Raw genomic sequence first — 12,853 nt, forward strand, 5'->3', positions numbered from 1 at the left:
CATACTCCCACAGCAACAGTGCTTGTGAAGGAGAACGGCGTTTCCCCTCCCCTGCTTCTGCAGCATTTAAGAAGAGATATACCTCTTCCCCCTTCCCAAAAGAAAAACAGGTGGGAACTTAGTAGAGGTTTTCCTGTCCTTGTGATGGACCTTTAAACACAAGACACCCACAATAGGAACGTCTGTGCAGGGGGGCAGCTAGGTGGCAAGGTGGGAGCACCGCAGCAGACAAACACCAGGCCCTGCACTGGAAACAAACTAAAAGAAATCCCAAATGGTGAAAAGCCTTTAAAAAGACTTCTTTGTCCTTGCTTGGACAAGGCAGCCAATCAACCAATCCAATCAAAGGTTTTCCTCCCCCAATGGGAGGATGATGGGGCTTTCAAATTGAGGCTAAGAAACACAGACAGTGCCTTTTGGGCTGGGAGCTGAGGAGAGAAGTTTGTTGAAGAAGCTGGAGAGCACCTGAGAAGGGGGAACCCCTTGAGCCCAGAAGACGGGTGTGCTCCAGTGAGGGGCAAAAAAGCCCCAGAAAAACAGAAGTGTGGTCTGCTCCAGTGAAGGAGGGGTTAGCCCCTGGAATCGCAGAAGGGGTGTGGGCTCAAGTGAGGAGGAGGAGAGCCCCATGAGATCAGCAGAAAGGGACACCCAGAGACCCCTGACCTAAGAGGGTGGTGAAAAGTAGTAAGAGAGAGGCAGAGAGACTGACTTTGATCCCCTGAAGCAGGGGGGTGTATTAGAAGAGGAAAACCCCAGAAGAGGGGTGTGTCCCAGGAAGGGAGAGGGGAGCCCCGAGGGCCCAGTAGGTGCCATTAAGAAACATAAATGGCACCTTCTCTGTCTTCACAACCACTCTTTATAGGGGAGTTTCAGGGCACACAATCTGACACTGTAATTTTTCCATTGTGCATTCTTTTGCATGCCTCTTAATTTAAGTGTTAAACTGTATGCAGACAACACACAACTCTGCCTCTACAATTCGGATCTATCCACCCTAGTCCAAGCCTGAATAAAAGGCTGCTACCTGCTTAACAAAGGGTTTCCCCTGGATGACATAGCATCACATAAAGTGACATGGGACAACCTTCATATTATGTCACATGACTGAGGGAATACAGAACTACTGACACTGAAATAGCCTGAAATGGTTTCATTAAACAAAAGGAAAACATAAGACTATTGCAAGGAAATTACAATAAAATATGGAAGGACCATTTGGGGAGAGAGAGAAAACAGGAGAACAGGAGAAAGCAATTTTGCATGCTTATTGGACCAATCTGGTTTTATGACATGAAAGAACATGGCTCCTACACATTCCTGAATGTACTCATGAAATAAATCAACTGGTATTAAGATTCCTATTTGGAAAAATATGTAAGAGTTCCTCCGATATGTATTAGATGTTCAATCATTTTACTAATTTAAGTAGCATTAATATGAAACATTAATAAGTATATTTACTACTGTTCGAACCTGAAGAAGACTTTTCACATGTCATTAGTCGAAACATTTGATAGAATCTATGTACAAGCGGTGAAATGTTTAGCGGATGTGTGGTAGACAACAATAACACTTTATTAACTGTTCCTTTGTATGTTGATGGGCATGTTGTGTTTTTTTTTCTGTTGTGCTCGATTGTTTTATTTGTCAAGCAGTTTCATATGTACTTTTTATTGAGAGAGAGTCGGGAACTTTCTGTTGCCCTTTTTGCTTAAATTGAGACATTTAAAGGCAAAGGGGATACTTGAATTGTCAAAGTCTGTCAGGGGATACATGTTGGTCTCACAGTCCTACCCTCTCTCCATCCTTTTTATCTGCCAGACATCGCTGGTCCACCTCCTGAAGACAGTGAGGCTGCTGCGGTTGCTTCGTCTCCTGCAGAAGTTGGATCGCTACTCCCAGTACAGTGCAATGGTGCTGACCCTGCTCATGTCCATGTTTGCCCTCTTAGCCCACTGGATGGCCTGCATCTGGTACGTGATTGGGCGGAAAGAGATGGAAAGCAACGATCCTGTGACCTGGGACATTGGTAAGTACTTATCGCAGCATACATCTGTGAAGGCACAAGAATGGTAGAATGGCAGAAGCTCTTTTGCATATTTGCACCCGGGAAAGGTGGCCTGACCAATCGCGATTCTGCCATTACCGTCCGTGGAGGTAAAAAAAAAAGCAAAAAAAATGTCCATCCCCATAAATATCAAAAAGGTACTAGGTCCCTTTCCAGATGACAGTGGCCATTTTTTAACATGTTTTCAATGGCCACCGTCATCCGAAAAGGGACATAGTCCCTTTTCTATGTTTATGGCAGACATTTCTTTAAATTCTTTTTCCATTCGGAAGGGACAAGTGCTCACGCTGAGCACATCTCCTGTCAGAATAAAAAGAAAAAAAGAAAATTATCATCCACACCAGGAAATCTGCTTCTCTCGCTTTGCTCGGGCCTCCCAAAGCTTGGGCTGGCAGGCAATTAACTTCCATGTCCGGCCCAGCGGCAGGGCGTGAAAGCTATATTATATCTGTGAACATTTTGCTACATCTTAAACAGCACTACAACACCTGCACACCTCCTGATAGGGGGAACAGCAATTACCCTCTTATATAACTTTTTTTTACATTTTTTTTATTTATTTGTAATTTCTAGTTTCTTACAAACTTTTATTACAATTTTCTTACATCAACTGATTAATCTCTTCTTTTTTTTTTTTTTCATTCCACCTCTTATGATGTGCCATTTCTCAAGGTTTTAATAGGCTTTCGTTTAGTGCTTTATCTAGAAAATTTATGACAGCACATGTCAGATGCACTGAGTTCCCACCTAAGATTCGTAACCACAATTCGTCCATGCTGTCAGTGAGAGGAGCAAATGTATGTAGATGTACAGATCTTAAATCTTTAAGCAGTTGACATTCGATCAATAAGTGTTTTAGCGTTTCAGGAAGAATGGCACAGAACCTACATAAGGGATCCTTTACATGATCAATGTGCCGGATGAAACACATTTGCCTGGTCTTATATGTATTTGTTCTTAGACGTAAAAAGCCATCTCTATGACGTCTTGATGGAAATGTACACAAATATTTTGGCAGTTTGTCTAATTTGTTCATCATCGGCCTCAAATCCAGGGCAGTTTTTAATTCGTGGTATTTTTCCAAATTCTCAATCCATAGCCAATGTCTCATTTTTTTCTTTGCATATTGAGGTTGTTCTTGTAGACTTTCCATGGAAACATCGGCGACCTGCATAATTGCCTTCACTTTTTCTGACCACAATTTCTGTAAGCTGTCCGTTTTCAAGTTGATCTGTGGTCTGAATAATCTAAATGCAGGTTCGCTCTTTTCCAACGACATCTTGCGTAGCAGAGCCATCGATTTCCAAATAACAATTCCACGCATCGGCTCCAGCCCTAGTTCATGGAGTATGACTATGATTGATAAATATTTAGGCAATCTTAGTACACGTCTCCAAAACAGACCTTCAAATTTTGCCCAGATCTTATGGTCAATATTCCAGCCTGTTTCGGCTCCAAACGTTATAGATGGAATCACCTTTTGCATGTAGAAGGTTCGTACTGGGATCAAGGAGAATTTCCCATACTGTGCATGAATTCTGGATCCTTGGAGAGCCAAGGTTTTGATTATTTTTCCAAGTTCAGTCACCCAGCTCCATTCTCTTATCGAGGTGCTGAAAAATATGCCCAGATAACGGATCTCATTCACTTCCTCAATCTGGGCATTATTTATTGTCCACTTGAAGTTCTTGTCTTTGTGACTCTCAACATGACCAAATTTAATTATCTTTGTTTTCTCTACGTTGATCTTCAGATCGTTTTCCACCATGTATGTTTTTAGTGTATTTAATAACCTCTGTAGACCAACTTGTGTTTTGTCGATCAGTACTAGGTCATCTGCGTAAATAAGACAACTTACCGGATTGCCATTAATTTTGGGAGGAAAGCAATGCGTTTTCGCTAGTGTTCCAGATACATCAGCGATATATAGTTTAAAAAGAATCACTGCCAAAGGGCAGCCCTGCTTTACTCCCTTATTTGTTACAATTGGTGCAGAAAGGTCTCCGTTTTCATTTAACCTTATTCTTATCGACGTTTGGTCATGTAGAGCTTTTATGGGATTCAGAATGTTCGCTGGACAATTCTAATTCTTCAACTTCTCCCAGAGTTTTTCCCGATTGATGCCATCAAAGGCTTGCTGCATGTCGATAAATGCAAGGAACAATTTTCCTTTTCCTCGCAAGGTTTCTAACTTCAGAAGAATCAGTATGGTTAAATTGTTTTCGATTCCAACTCCTTTCGTGAATCCAGTTTGTCTGATATCATTTAATTCAAACTCGAGGGCCCAAGTTGAGATCTTTTCTTGTAGAAAGGTTGCGAACACTTTTCCTATGGTGTCCAATAGGGCAATTGGACGATAATTTGCGGGGACATCCCTGCTGCCCTTTTTGTGGATTGGAACAATTATTGCCTCAGACCAGGATGATGGGATTTGCCTGGATTTCGCTATTATCTCGAACAATTCGCCTATGAAAATGGCCCATTCACGAGGATGTTGTTTTAGCATCACACTGGAGATGCCATCCGGGCCGGCTGCTCGGGAATTTTTTAGCTTTGCTATGGCACTTACTATGTTGTCTACCGTCTCCTTTGTATGCCAGGCTACATCCACAGAGTCAATTTCCGCCTCCTTAGGCTGAACATTGGATGAGAATACTTCCTGAAAGTGACACACCCATTTTGCCTCAGGTACTCCATTTGCCATTGTTGTTGCTTGATTTGAGTAACCTTGGTTCAGAATTTTCCAAATTTCTCTGGTGTTGTTTGTTCTGATCAAGGAGAGCATGACCTCCCCACGTTCCTGATCTCGCTGGTGCACAAATGCCTTTAGCCAATTTCTGTATCTTTGTTTTCGTTGTTTAATTATTTTTTCAGCACTATTGGTGCCGAATCTGGTTCGTAGATCCTTTAAGTCTTTTCTCAGTTTCTTCTTTTCAATGTTAAGACTCATGCTCCACATATGTTTGTGATTTGATGCCAACAGAGGGTTTCTTGCCTTTGCTACATTCGGCTTAGGAAGAATGACTGGATAATTTATGAAATCTGAGGAGACTTTATTTTCATATTGAAATCCAGAAGTCAGTTGCTGAATCTGTTTTATGTTCATCCTGAGTCTGTTTCGCCCAGGATTTACTTCTAATTGAGTACTCGCTGTGCCACTCAGATATCTGCACCGTGGTTGCCACAACAATTTCAATGGGTAGTGGTCACTATTGTTCGATGGCGTTATCTGTAAATTGGTTATTTTATGCATCACGTTATTCGATGCCCAGATGTAATCCAGAGTTTTTTTTAACCCCATGTTTTGCCACGTAATTTGTGGTGGGGAATCACCAGACACATTTCCATTTACCATGATACAATCTCTGGATTTCATTGCCTCTGACCATCGTGTTCTTCTGGAGGAAGACTTCTGATCTTCATCGCGGCAGCAAATATTTTTCTGTTGATTTCCATTGAACCACGATATGTTAAAGTCACCACATATAATTATCCAGAGATTTTGAAGACGTCTTTGTTCTTTATCAATTATTGTAGTTATTGATTGGATAAAAGTCCCAGTCGTAATCTTTGCAGGATTCCAATATACATTGAATAGCAGCAGGTGTTGAGGTGGGTGTCCCGCTTTTCCAGCTCTTATGGTTGTTCTTATCAGCAAAGTCGATTGCACATATCCGTTTGGATTTATTGACTCTGCCACTTCCCAACCTGGTCCTATTTTTATTAACATCTGGAGGCCAGAAAAAGGACGTCCTCTTGTATTTTTCCTTGCAGGGTTTATCAAGATTTGGAATCCATCCTTTACAGGGGGATGGCACATCCAAGTTTCCTGCAAACATACTATGAAGTTGTCTGATAGATCCACAGGGAAATTGTTATATAAATGGCTAAAGCCTCTAGTGTTCCACGAGATCAAGGAATTAACAATGTCCAATCCGTCATTGTCTAGTTAATGTTTTTTTTCTTCTTGCACATCGATCTTGTTCTTTCCAGATATCGAATTTGAATTCAGATACTTTCGAATCTGGTCACGCCGTTGTCTCAGGGAACTCTTTGTCTCGTGCCTGTCTGAGCCGTCTAGAGCAGTCGATTTTAGCGGCTCGAAATATTCTGAAATTTCAAAACCGAGACATAAGATGTCATCCTTTGCCTTCATCAATAGCCTTCTTACTGCGTTGGACTTAATGTGTAACAATACACAGTCAACTTGTTCTTCCGAGATGTATTCCACGATTTGTAGATCATCGGAGGTGATCGTCCGTAGTAAAGGTGCTGAGTGCAGTAAACGCATTACGTTACCACGGTTCAGATTCACATCAGTATCATCTGCTAACACATTCACTAGTTTTATTTTTTTTGATGAGTTTGCGTGTTCCCCAGAGCTGGATATCCTCGGTTTTAATTCTCCAGTTTTCTGTTTTTGAGCAGTTGTTCGCTTTGGATTTAATACTGTGACAAGTTTTCCTTTGCTATTGCAAGGAATTTCCAACTTATAACCGTTTCTTTGTTTGTCGTGCTCCACGGGAGCTATAGTACGATTTTCTCTTCTTTGTGTTGGAAGACGTTGATGAGTCTGTTTTGTTTTCAGTAAATTCTGCTGGCTCTGAACTTGATCATCTTGAAGAGTCGTTCCTTCAAATGAAATGTTATCATATGGAGCACTGCTATCTTCTTCACTTTCCTCGTAAGAATAAGTAGATAGATTGCAAAGTTCTTCAGTATCATCAGTTGTTGAAGCACAGCTAGAGTCAGAGTCGACTCTTCTCCGCTTGTTTGGATTTTTACTATCTTTCTTAGACGCCTGTGTTACATCGTTATTAGCCAGAAACGAGTCGTTTGTTTTTTTTTTGTTTATCTTTTCCAAGCTCGTTCTCCACTGTTGACCCCAAGGCGATCGTTGACGATTGTTTGTTCGTCATTTTCCCTGGCAGCCTTCCATCGACGAAGACTTTAGGTTTTGGAGGGGTTGTTAAGTTTCTAAGAAATTTCCTCGAGTTTGAGGTGTGTTTCTTGACAACTATATTTTTTGTCTTTTCTTTTCTTTTTTTGTATTGAAGTAAACTTGTTGTACCTCCTTGCCTGTCGTCGTGAGTTGGATCTGGATTCTTTTCAGGTTGAAATTTTTTTGCCCCTCCATAAAAAATTCCGAAGGACGCCTTTAGTTTGGAGCTACTTGATGCCACAAATGAAGACTCCCGGGCAATGGAGGGGACTGATCCTTTTATAGCATTACATATATGCCTCTCTCCGATTGGTTGTTGAAACTCCGTTATGTGTGTCTGGGGGTTCGCTTGATTATCAATTTTTTGCTCATTATCAGTCATTTTTGGAGTGAAATTTCTTATTCCCACGTCAAAGTGTGACCGCAGAGATGTACTGGATGTTGCGCTTATGAAAACATAATTTTCGGTTTGTGTTCCTTGTGGTAGAACTTTTTTACTTAGACCTAAATCGAGACAATTACGACTCCCTGATTTGGCCAAGTTTGGAGAAACTGGGTTTAAGTTCGAAAGAGTCTTTTTCATAAAGTGCAGCAACTCATCCATTTTGATCCTGGCTTCATTTGAGTTTTTATCAACCAACTGAATTATTTTTTTAAAACCTTCGTTGATCTCATTGTGTTCGTTTACTCTTTGTTGTTGATTTGAGTGTTGATTGAGTTCCATTGATGATATTTTTTCAGCCAGGTGTCCAATTATGGCTCCGTTGTTATGCATCGTTTCGTTCACACTTTCATAGAATTTTATGAAAGGGATTAAAGCCTGTGATGTAGCAGGTAGGACATTGTTGTGTATCTGAATTGCCGCTGCAACAGATAAATTAGATTTAGCTTCTGTTATTGAGTCCGTCGAATGTACCATCTTATCCTTACAGTGACACTTGTAATTGGCTCGTTTGAATTGTCGCGAGGGATGAGCAGTCTCTCGTCGGGTCTCTGGAAATTCAGCTGTAGGTGTATTTAAAGGGGTTGAGCAGTTTGGAGCATTATTTCCACCTTTTTTAAGAGAAGGTTTCAGTCGCTGTACTTCCTCAATCCTCTTTTCAGCCCGACCATCTCCATTATCATGGGACGAATGTAGGCCGAAGGTGTCATCCTCCCATTTCGGTGAACAGACAGCCGTAGTCACCTTTTGCTCTTGATGGAATAATTTTGATTGAGAGTTTGTGATTCCTATTTCCGGAGCATTTAATTGCTCTGAAGATGACAATTTTCGATTCCTACGGCCTGATCCAAGACTGTCCTTTGAGTAGCTATCTTCAAGCTTCGCCTTCATTGCTTCGAAGTCAGCCTGTAGTCTCAGGGTGAGTCTGGCCTCCCGTCCTGTTTGATCCATTTCGTTGTTGTTCGATCTCGACGATGAAGTCAAATGTGTATTGCCAACTTGTTTTTTCGCTTTTCCATTGGACACCAATTGCTCCAAATTTATTGTGTCCAGTTTCGATGATATACTGGTCGCCAGTTGACTAATCAGAGGGTGACTTGTATGGGTCGAAGGAGGAGCTTCGATTTGAGTAACAGAATGCTCTTGAGCCTGTTTCCTAAAATGAAATCTTAGTGTTTTGATGTTATTATGAGTCTGCGCTACTTCTGCGCCAAGAGCTCGGCATCTGTCACATCAAAGGGAGAGTTGTCTTCCCCTTCCTCGTTGTTCCCATTTGATAAAGCACATATGTGTGTGGTTTTTCTTGAGGGTTCGGGACTCTTTTTGCAGGCCAGTTGGGCGGCACTTACTACATTTTGAATGCCAACATACTCTTTGCTTTGTGAGTTGAGCTCTCGCTCTTGCTCACTCGAAGTTTGGTTGATAATTTTCGCACAATGGGGTTTTGTGGGGGTATCCAAACGAGCATTTTGCTCGTGCCCGTTTTCCTCATTTACGGAACTCTTCACCTCTGTGTTACTCGTAGTGACAATGGCACCGGGTGCTAGACTATCCTCATCATTCGAGGTTACTGGAAGAGTGCTAACCCCCGTTTTGGACCGTCCTACTACTGAAGTAAAGATAGGGAAAGGGGGGGGATCAAAGTTTGCTTGCGTCGATGGAGCAATCGCCGCTGACCCCTGTGGGAGGGGACTTGATGATCCAGTCTCATTCCCCACAACCCCCGTTCCCAGAACACCAGTCTTGTTACCAGCCCCTGTTTCAACACTCTGGAGGCTTGTATCTGCTTCAGTAGACATCAAGTTCACAGACATTTCATCCCCAGCACCCATGAAGGTTTGTTTTGCTTTTGAGCGAGTCAGAGGACGAGAGTCCATGATCGTAGGGTCTTACCTGGCAACTGACTTCCTGCCGAAGACTGCAACTCAGCGCGAAACTCCGGTTTCTTTTTGGTTCTTAATCTTCTTGACTCCTAGTCTTGTTTTCCTTGACCTTACTCTCCGGAACGGGATCAAAGAGGGGATACCTCCGCAGTCTCCCGTTCACGCCATTAGCGCCAAACAGCCGCACAACAGTCGACGCCCTCTACCCCTGCCGGGCTCAAAGCTGCGAGGGTGATTGCAGGTGGGTTTTGAAGGCTGGTCAGGTCACGTGATGCTTTGCCAAGCTCCGCCCCCTCCTGGGAACGAAGCTGCAGGCGGTAAGAGTCCTGAGTGACTCGAGGTGCTGGGACTCACTATTGTTCCAATATTTGCAAAAACAAAGTGTCCTTGACTGCAAACTTATACAACTAGTAGTGAAACACCCACATAATAACCGCATTGACACCCTAAGGGTGACAGATCGAACATTTATCATACAAAAGAAATAACCATAAAATGGCACCAGCAATAATATCAAGAGATGACATAAGCAAAGGTGCCAGACTGAGCGATAACAAATAACATCCACGTGTTTTCTAGGAGCACAAATCTCTATTTGGAACCGAAATATCACACTGTAGGACACCAACAATTATAATAGGAAATTGCACAATAGATACTTGGCCTGCCTCTTATGACACTGCTGTGACACTCATAGGTTAAAAATAATTACAGCCATTAAGGACATCAACAACAATATCTCAAAGGTACACAAGTAGTGACACCTTGTAGCAAACCAAAAGTGACACCGCTAAAGTCACTAGAATTGACGGTTCCTAGTCATTGCATCGAATGCCAAACCGTCGCATGCCATGCCATAGAAAAAAAAAGCATCGGAAAAAAAAGCAACAAATACATTTTTTGTTAAAAACATTTTTAATGGGCGGCCCGCCCTACCCCCATTTCTTTAACCTTTAAAACCCATTATAATTAAATGAAACCCTTTACCATTTAAAAAAATGCATTCAATGCTTTTCTTTTTGATGCATTTTTTTCTATGGTATGGCATTCGACGGTTTAGCATTCGATGCAATGACCAAATACCGAAGTGACACCCTGCATGAAACTGGGAATTAAATAACCAAGTATAACCTGCACAGACCCCCATACAGCACCTACCATGAGAGGCCCCTGTACCTGAAATGGCCCCGATCAGCAATATACCTTTTAGGATATGACACTGATACTAGCAGTCATGTCTCCAAACTACACCAGCAATAACCGGCCAGGATGACCAAGGAGAGTTGTAGCAATGGCAGCCCTAGAGGGCGCCACCAGTGACAACCACAAATCAGACCACCAATGTCTCGGTCACAATGGACTTGGGACCAAGAAGTATGCCAAGATAAGAAATTTCAAACATAGCAGTTTCATTCATTAAACTATATGTGCAAGGTGGCCCAACTCAAAAGTAAACAGAGTTCTTTCAAAATGGTCCAATGTTCTGGGCCTGAGTGGACCTTACCGTCCTCTGGTGGTGCACAAGCAGTCCTCTCTGTTCTTAATTTTCTGATGAGCTTTGGTCCCCCCATCATCCGTTCTCCCCTGCAGTTTCAGGTTTTAGGGATCCCAACCCCTTCTTCAGGCAGTTAACTTTGTGCTGGCTTTTGCAATCCCGAACTCCTTCGCAAAGTCCATCGCCACAGGTGAGTTAATTGGGCCAGGCATCAATGGGGTTAGCTTGGAGAGACGGTGAAGAGTCCCTTCAGGCAGGTCCTGTCCTATTTCATTTCAGCGTTTGCCCCTGTGGCCTTTCTACTCCTACAATAAATGTCCTGTCCAATTCTCCTTCTTCCTCCAAACCTCTGGTCCTGCTTAGAGCCAGCCTGACTCATTGGAACCTGTCTCAGCTGGCTAGCTGGGTTTTCACCACTGGCTAGGGTCCCTTGGATTTCTCTCTTCAGCCACTCTCCTTACTCCACCAGCTGTCCCTGGGTACTCAAGATCCCTCCTTCCCACTGGTACCTTTCTGGTGTTTCCTCCTCCTACCACCTCTCTCTAATATTCTATTTTGTCCTTCTATCATACTTCCTTCTCCAACCTGCCCTTCCTCACCACCTTCTCCTTGCTTGCAGATGTCACCATCTGCTGCTTGCTATCAACTTCACCACCTTTGGCTATCACTGTCTCCTTCCTGATGTTACCTCCTCCTTTATAAAGTAACTGCCACCAATGTTTCTACCTCCTCCTCTCCATCGCTCCTGCCTCGTGGGGTCACCTCTGGGCCTCACTCGTCTCACCACCACCTGATCATCTCACCTCCGCCTCCGTCTCGCCGCTCTTGGATCACTGCCACAACCTCAGTACAGTGCTATCTGATATTATCATCACTGTGTCTGTCTTGTCCTCCACATCTAGGGGTCACTGACACCCCCCTCATTACCAATTTAAACAACACTCCAAAAGTCACCACCAAAGCCACCCCACAAGAACCTTTCCACGTGAGCTTTTAGGGGACACCTACAGTGTTTAATCCCTGGAGTATAGTTCTCTCTGAGGCTCCGCTACACCACAGAGATTCTGTGCAATCTTCCAACACCTCACATATATCAACTGCATTTGCTTAATGTTTACAAATGCTATGTGCTAACTGAGCTACAGATGTGCACAAACAGCTTGACTGATGTTCGCTCTCTGTTGTATTGTGTTTTTGAGGTTGGCTGCATGAATTGGGCAAAAGGTTGGAAGCTCCCTACATCAACAACTCCATGGGCGGCCCATCTATCAGAAGCTCCTATATTGCCTCTCTCTACTTCACCCTGAGCAGCCTCACCAGTGTGGGCTTTGGTAATGTGTGCGCCAACACAGACGCAGAAAAGATCTTCTCAATCTGCACCATGCTGATAGGAGGTGAGTCAAAGGGATCAATGGGGGGAACGTGTGGCCTAGGTGGCAAAGTAAACCCTGGGGAGATAAGGGAGGGGGACTTCTGCAGAACACTGGGGCCAAGGGAAGCTATGCACACATGTAGTTATGCCCCCTGGAGGCGCTATATGGGGGAATCCTCTGAGCTCCACCAGTCTGCTCTTGGAAGCCACATCCCAACGGTCTGCAGACATCCTCTGTGAGGAAGTCTCCTGCCTTTCTCTTTGGTGCAAGATGGATTGGTCACATGGGTCAGGTGCTACTGCCATAGCATGATGTTGGGCCAGACGGCAGTGTATGGAGATCGCTTGGATCACCCCTCCAAGCTCAGGCTGCCCGTTCTCTTTCAAGGCCATTCCAAAATATAATTCCCCTCATTGCTTATAGGTTGCTGTGTTGCTATTGTGTCCCCAGATCAGCCATCGGGACACAGGAACAGGATAAGACTTACTTTTATTAAACAATTACTGATGCCGGGCTCAGCTGTGTACTGGAGAGTAAAGAGGCTGAAGCAATTGAGAATGAGAGTGCTGCATGAAGGCCATCTGCAGATTGTGAGCTGACAGCATGTGCTCAATGTAAGATGGCCGACAAGTTGTTTGTGAGCTCAGTCT

At 43.4% G+C, this 12,853-nt stretch overlaps 1 protein-coding gene across 1 annotated transcript in view; it reads left to right on the forward strand.

Annotated features, from left to right (window-relative positions):
- The window catches only part of KCNH4 (potassium voltage-gated channel subfamily H member 4), a 976,843-nt gene that overhangs the window by 725,402 nt on the left and 238,588 nt on the right, over positions 1-12,853 (forward strand). The window contains exons 7-8 of the mRNA XM_069634470.1: positions 1,822-2,029; positions 12,030-12,224. Coding sequence (XP_069490571.1) covers positions 1,822-2,029; positions 12,030-12,224 — 403 coding nt within the window. The remainder of the gene's footprint in view (positions 1-1,821; positions 2,030-12,029; positions 12,225-12,853) is intronic.

The sequence above is a fragment of the Ambystoma mexicanum genome, chromosome 13 (genome assembly GCF_040938575.1).
Source record: "Ambystoma mexicanum isolate Mex_15411 chromosome 13, UKY_AmexF1_1, whole genome shotgun sequence".
Classification (NCBI taxonomy): domain Eukaryota; kingdom Metazoa; phylum Chordata; class Amphibia; order Caudata; family Ambystomatidae; genus Ambystoma; species Ambystoma mexicanum.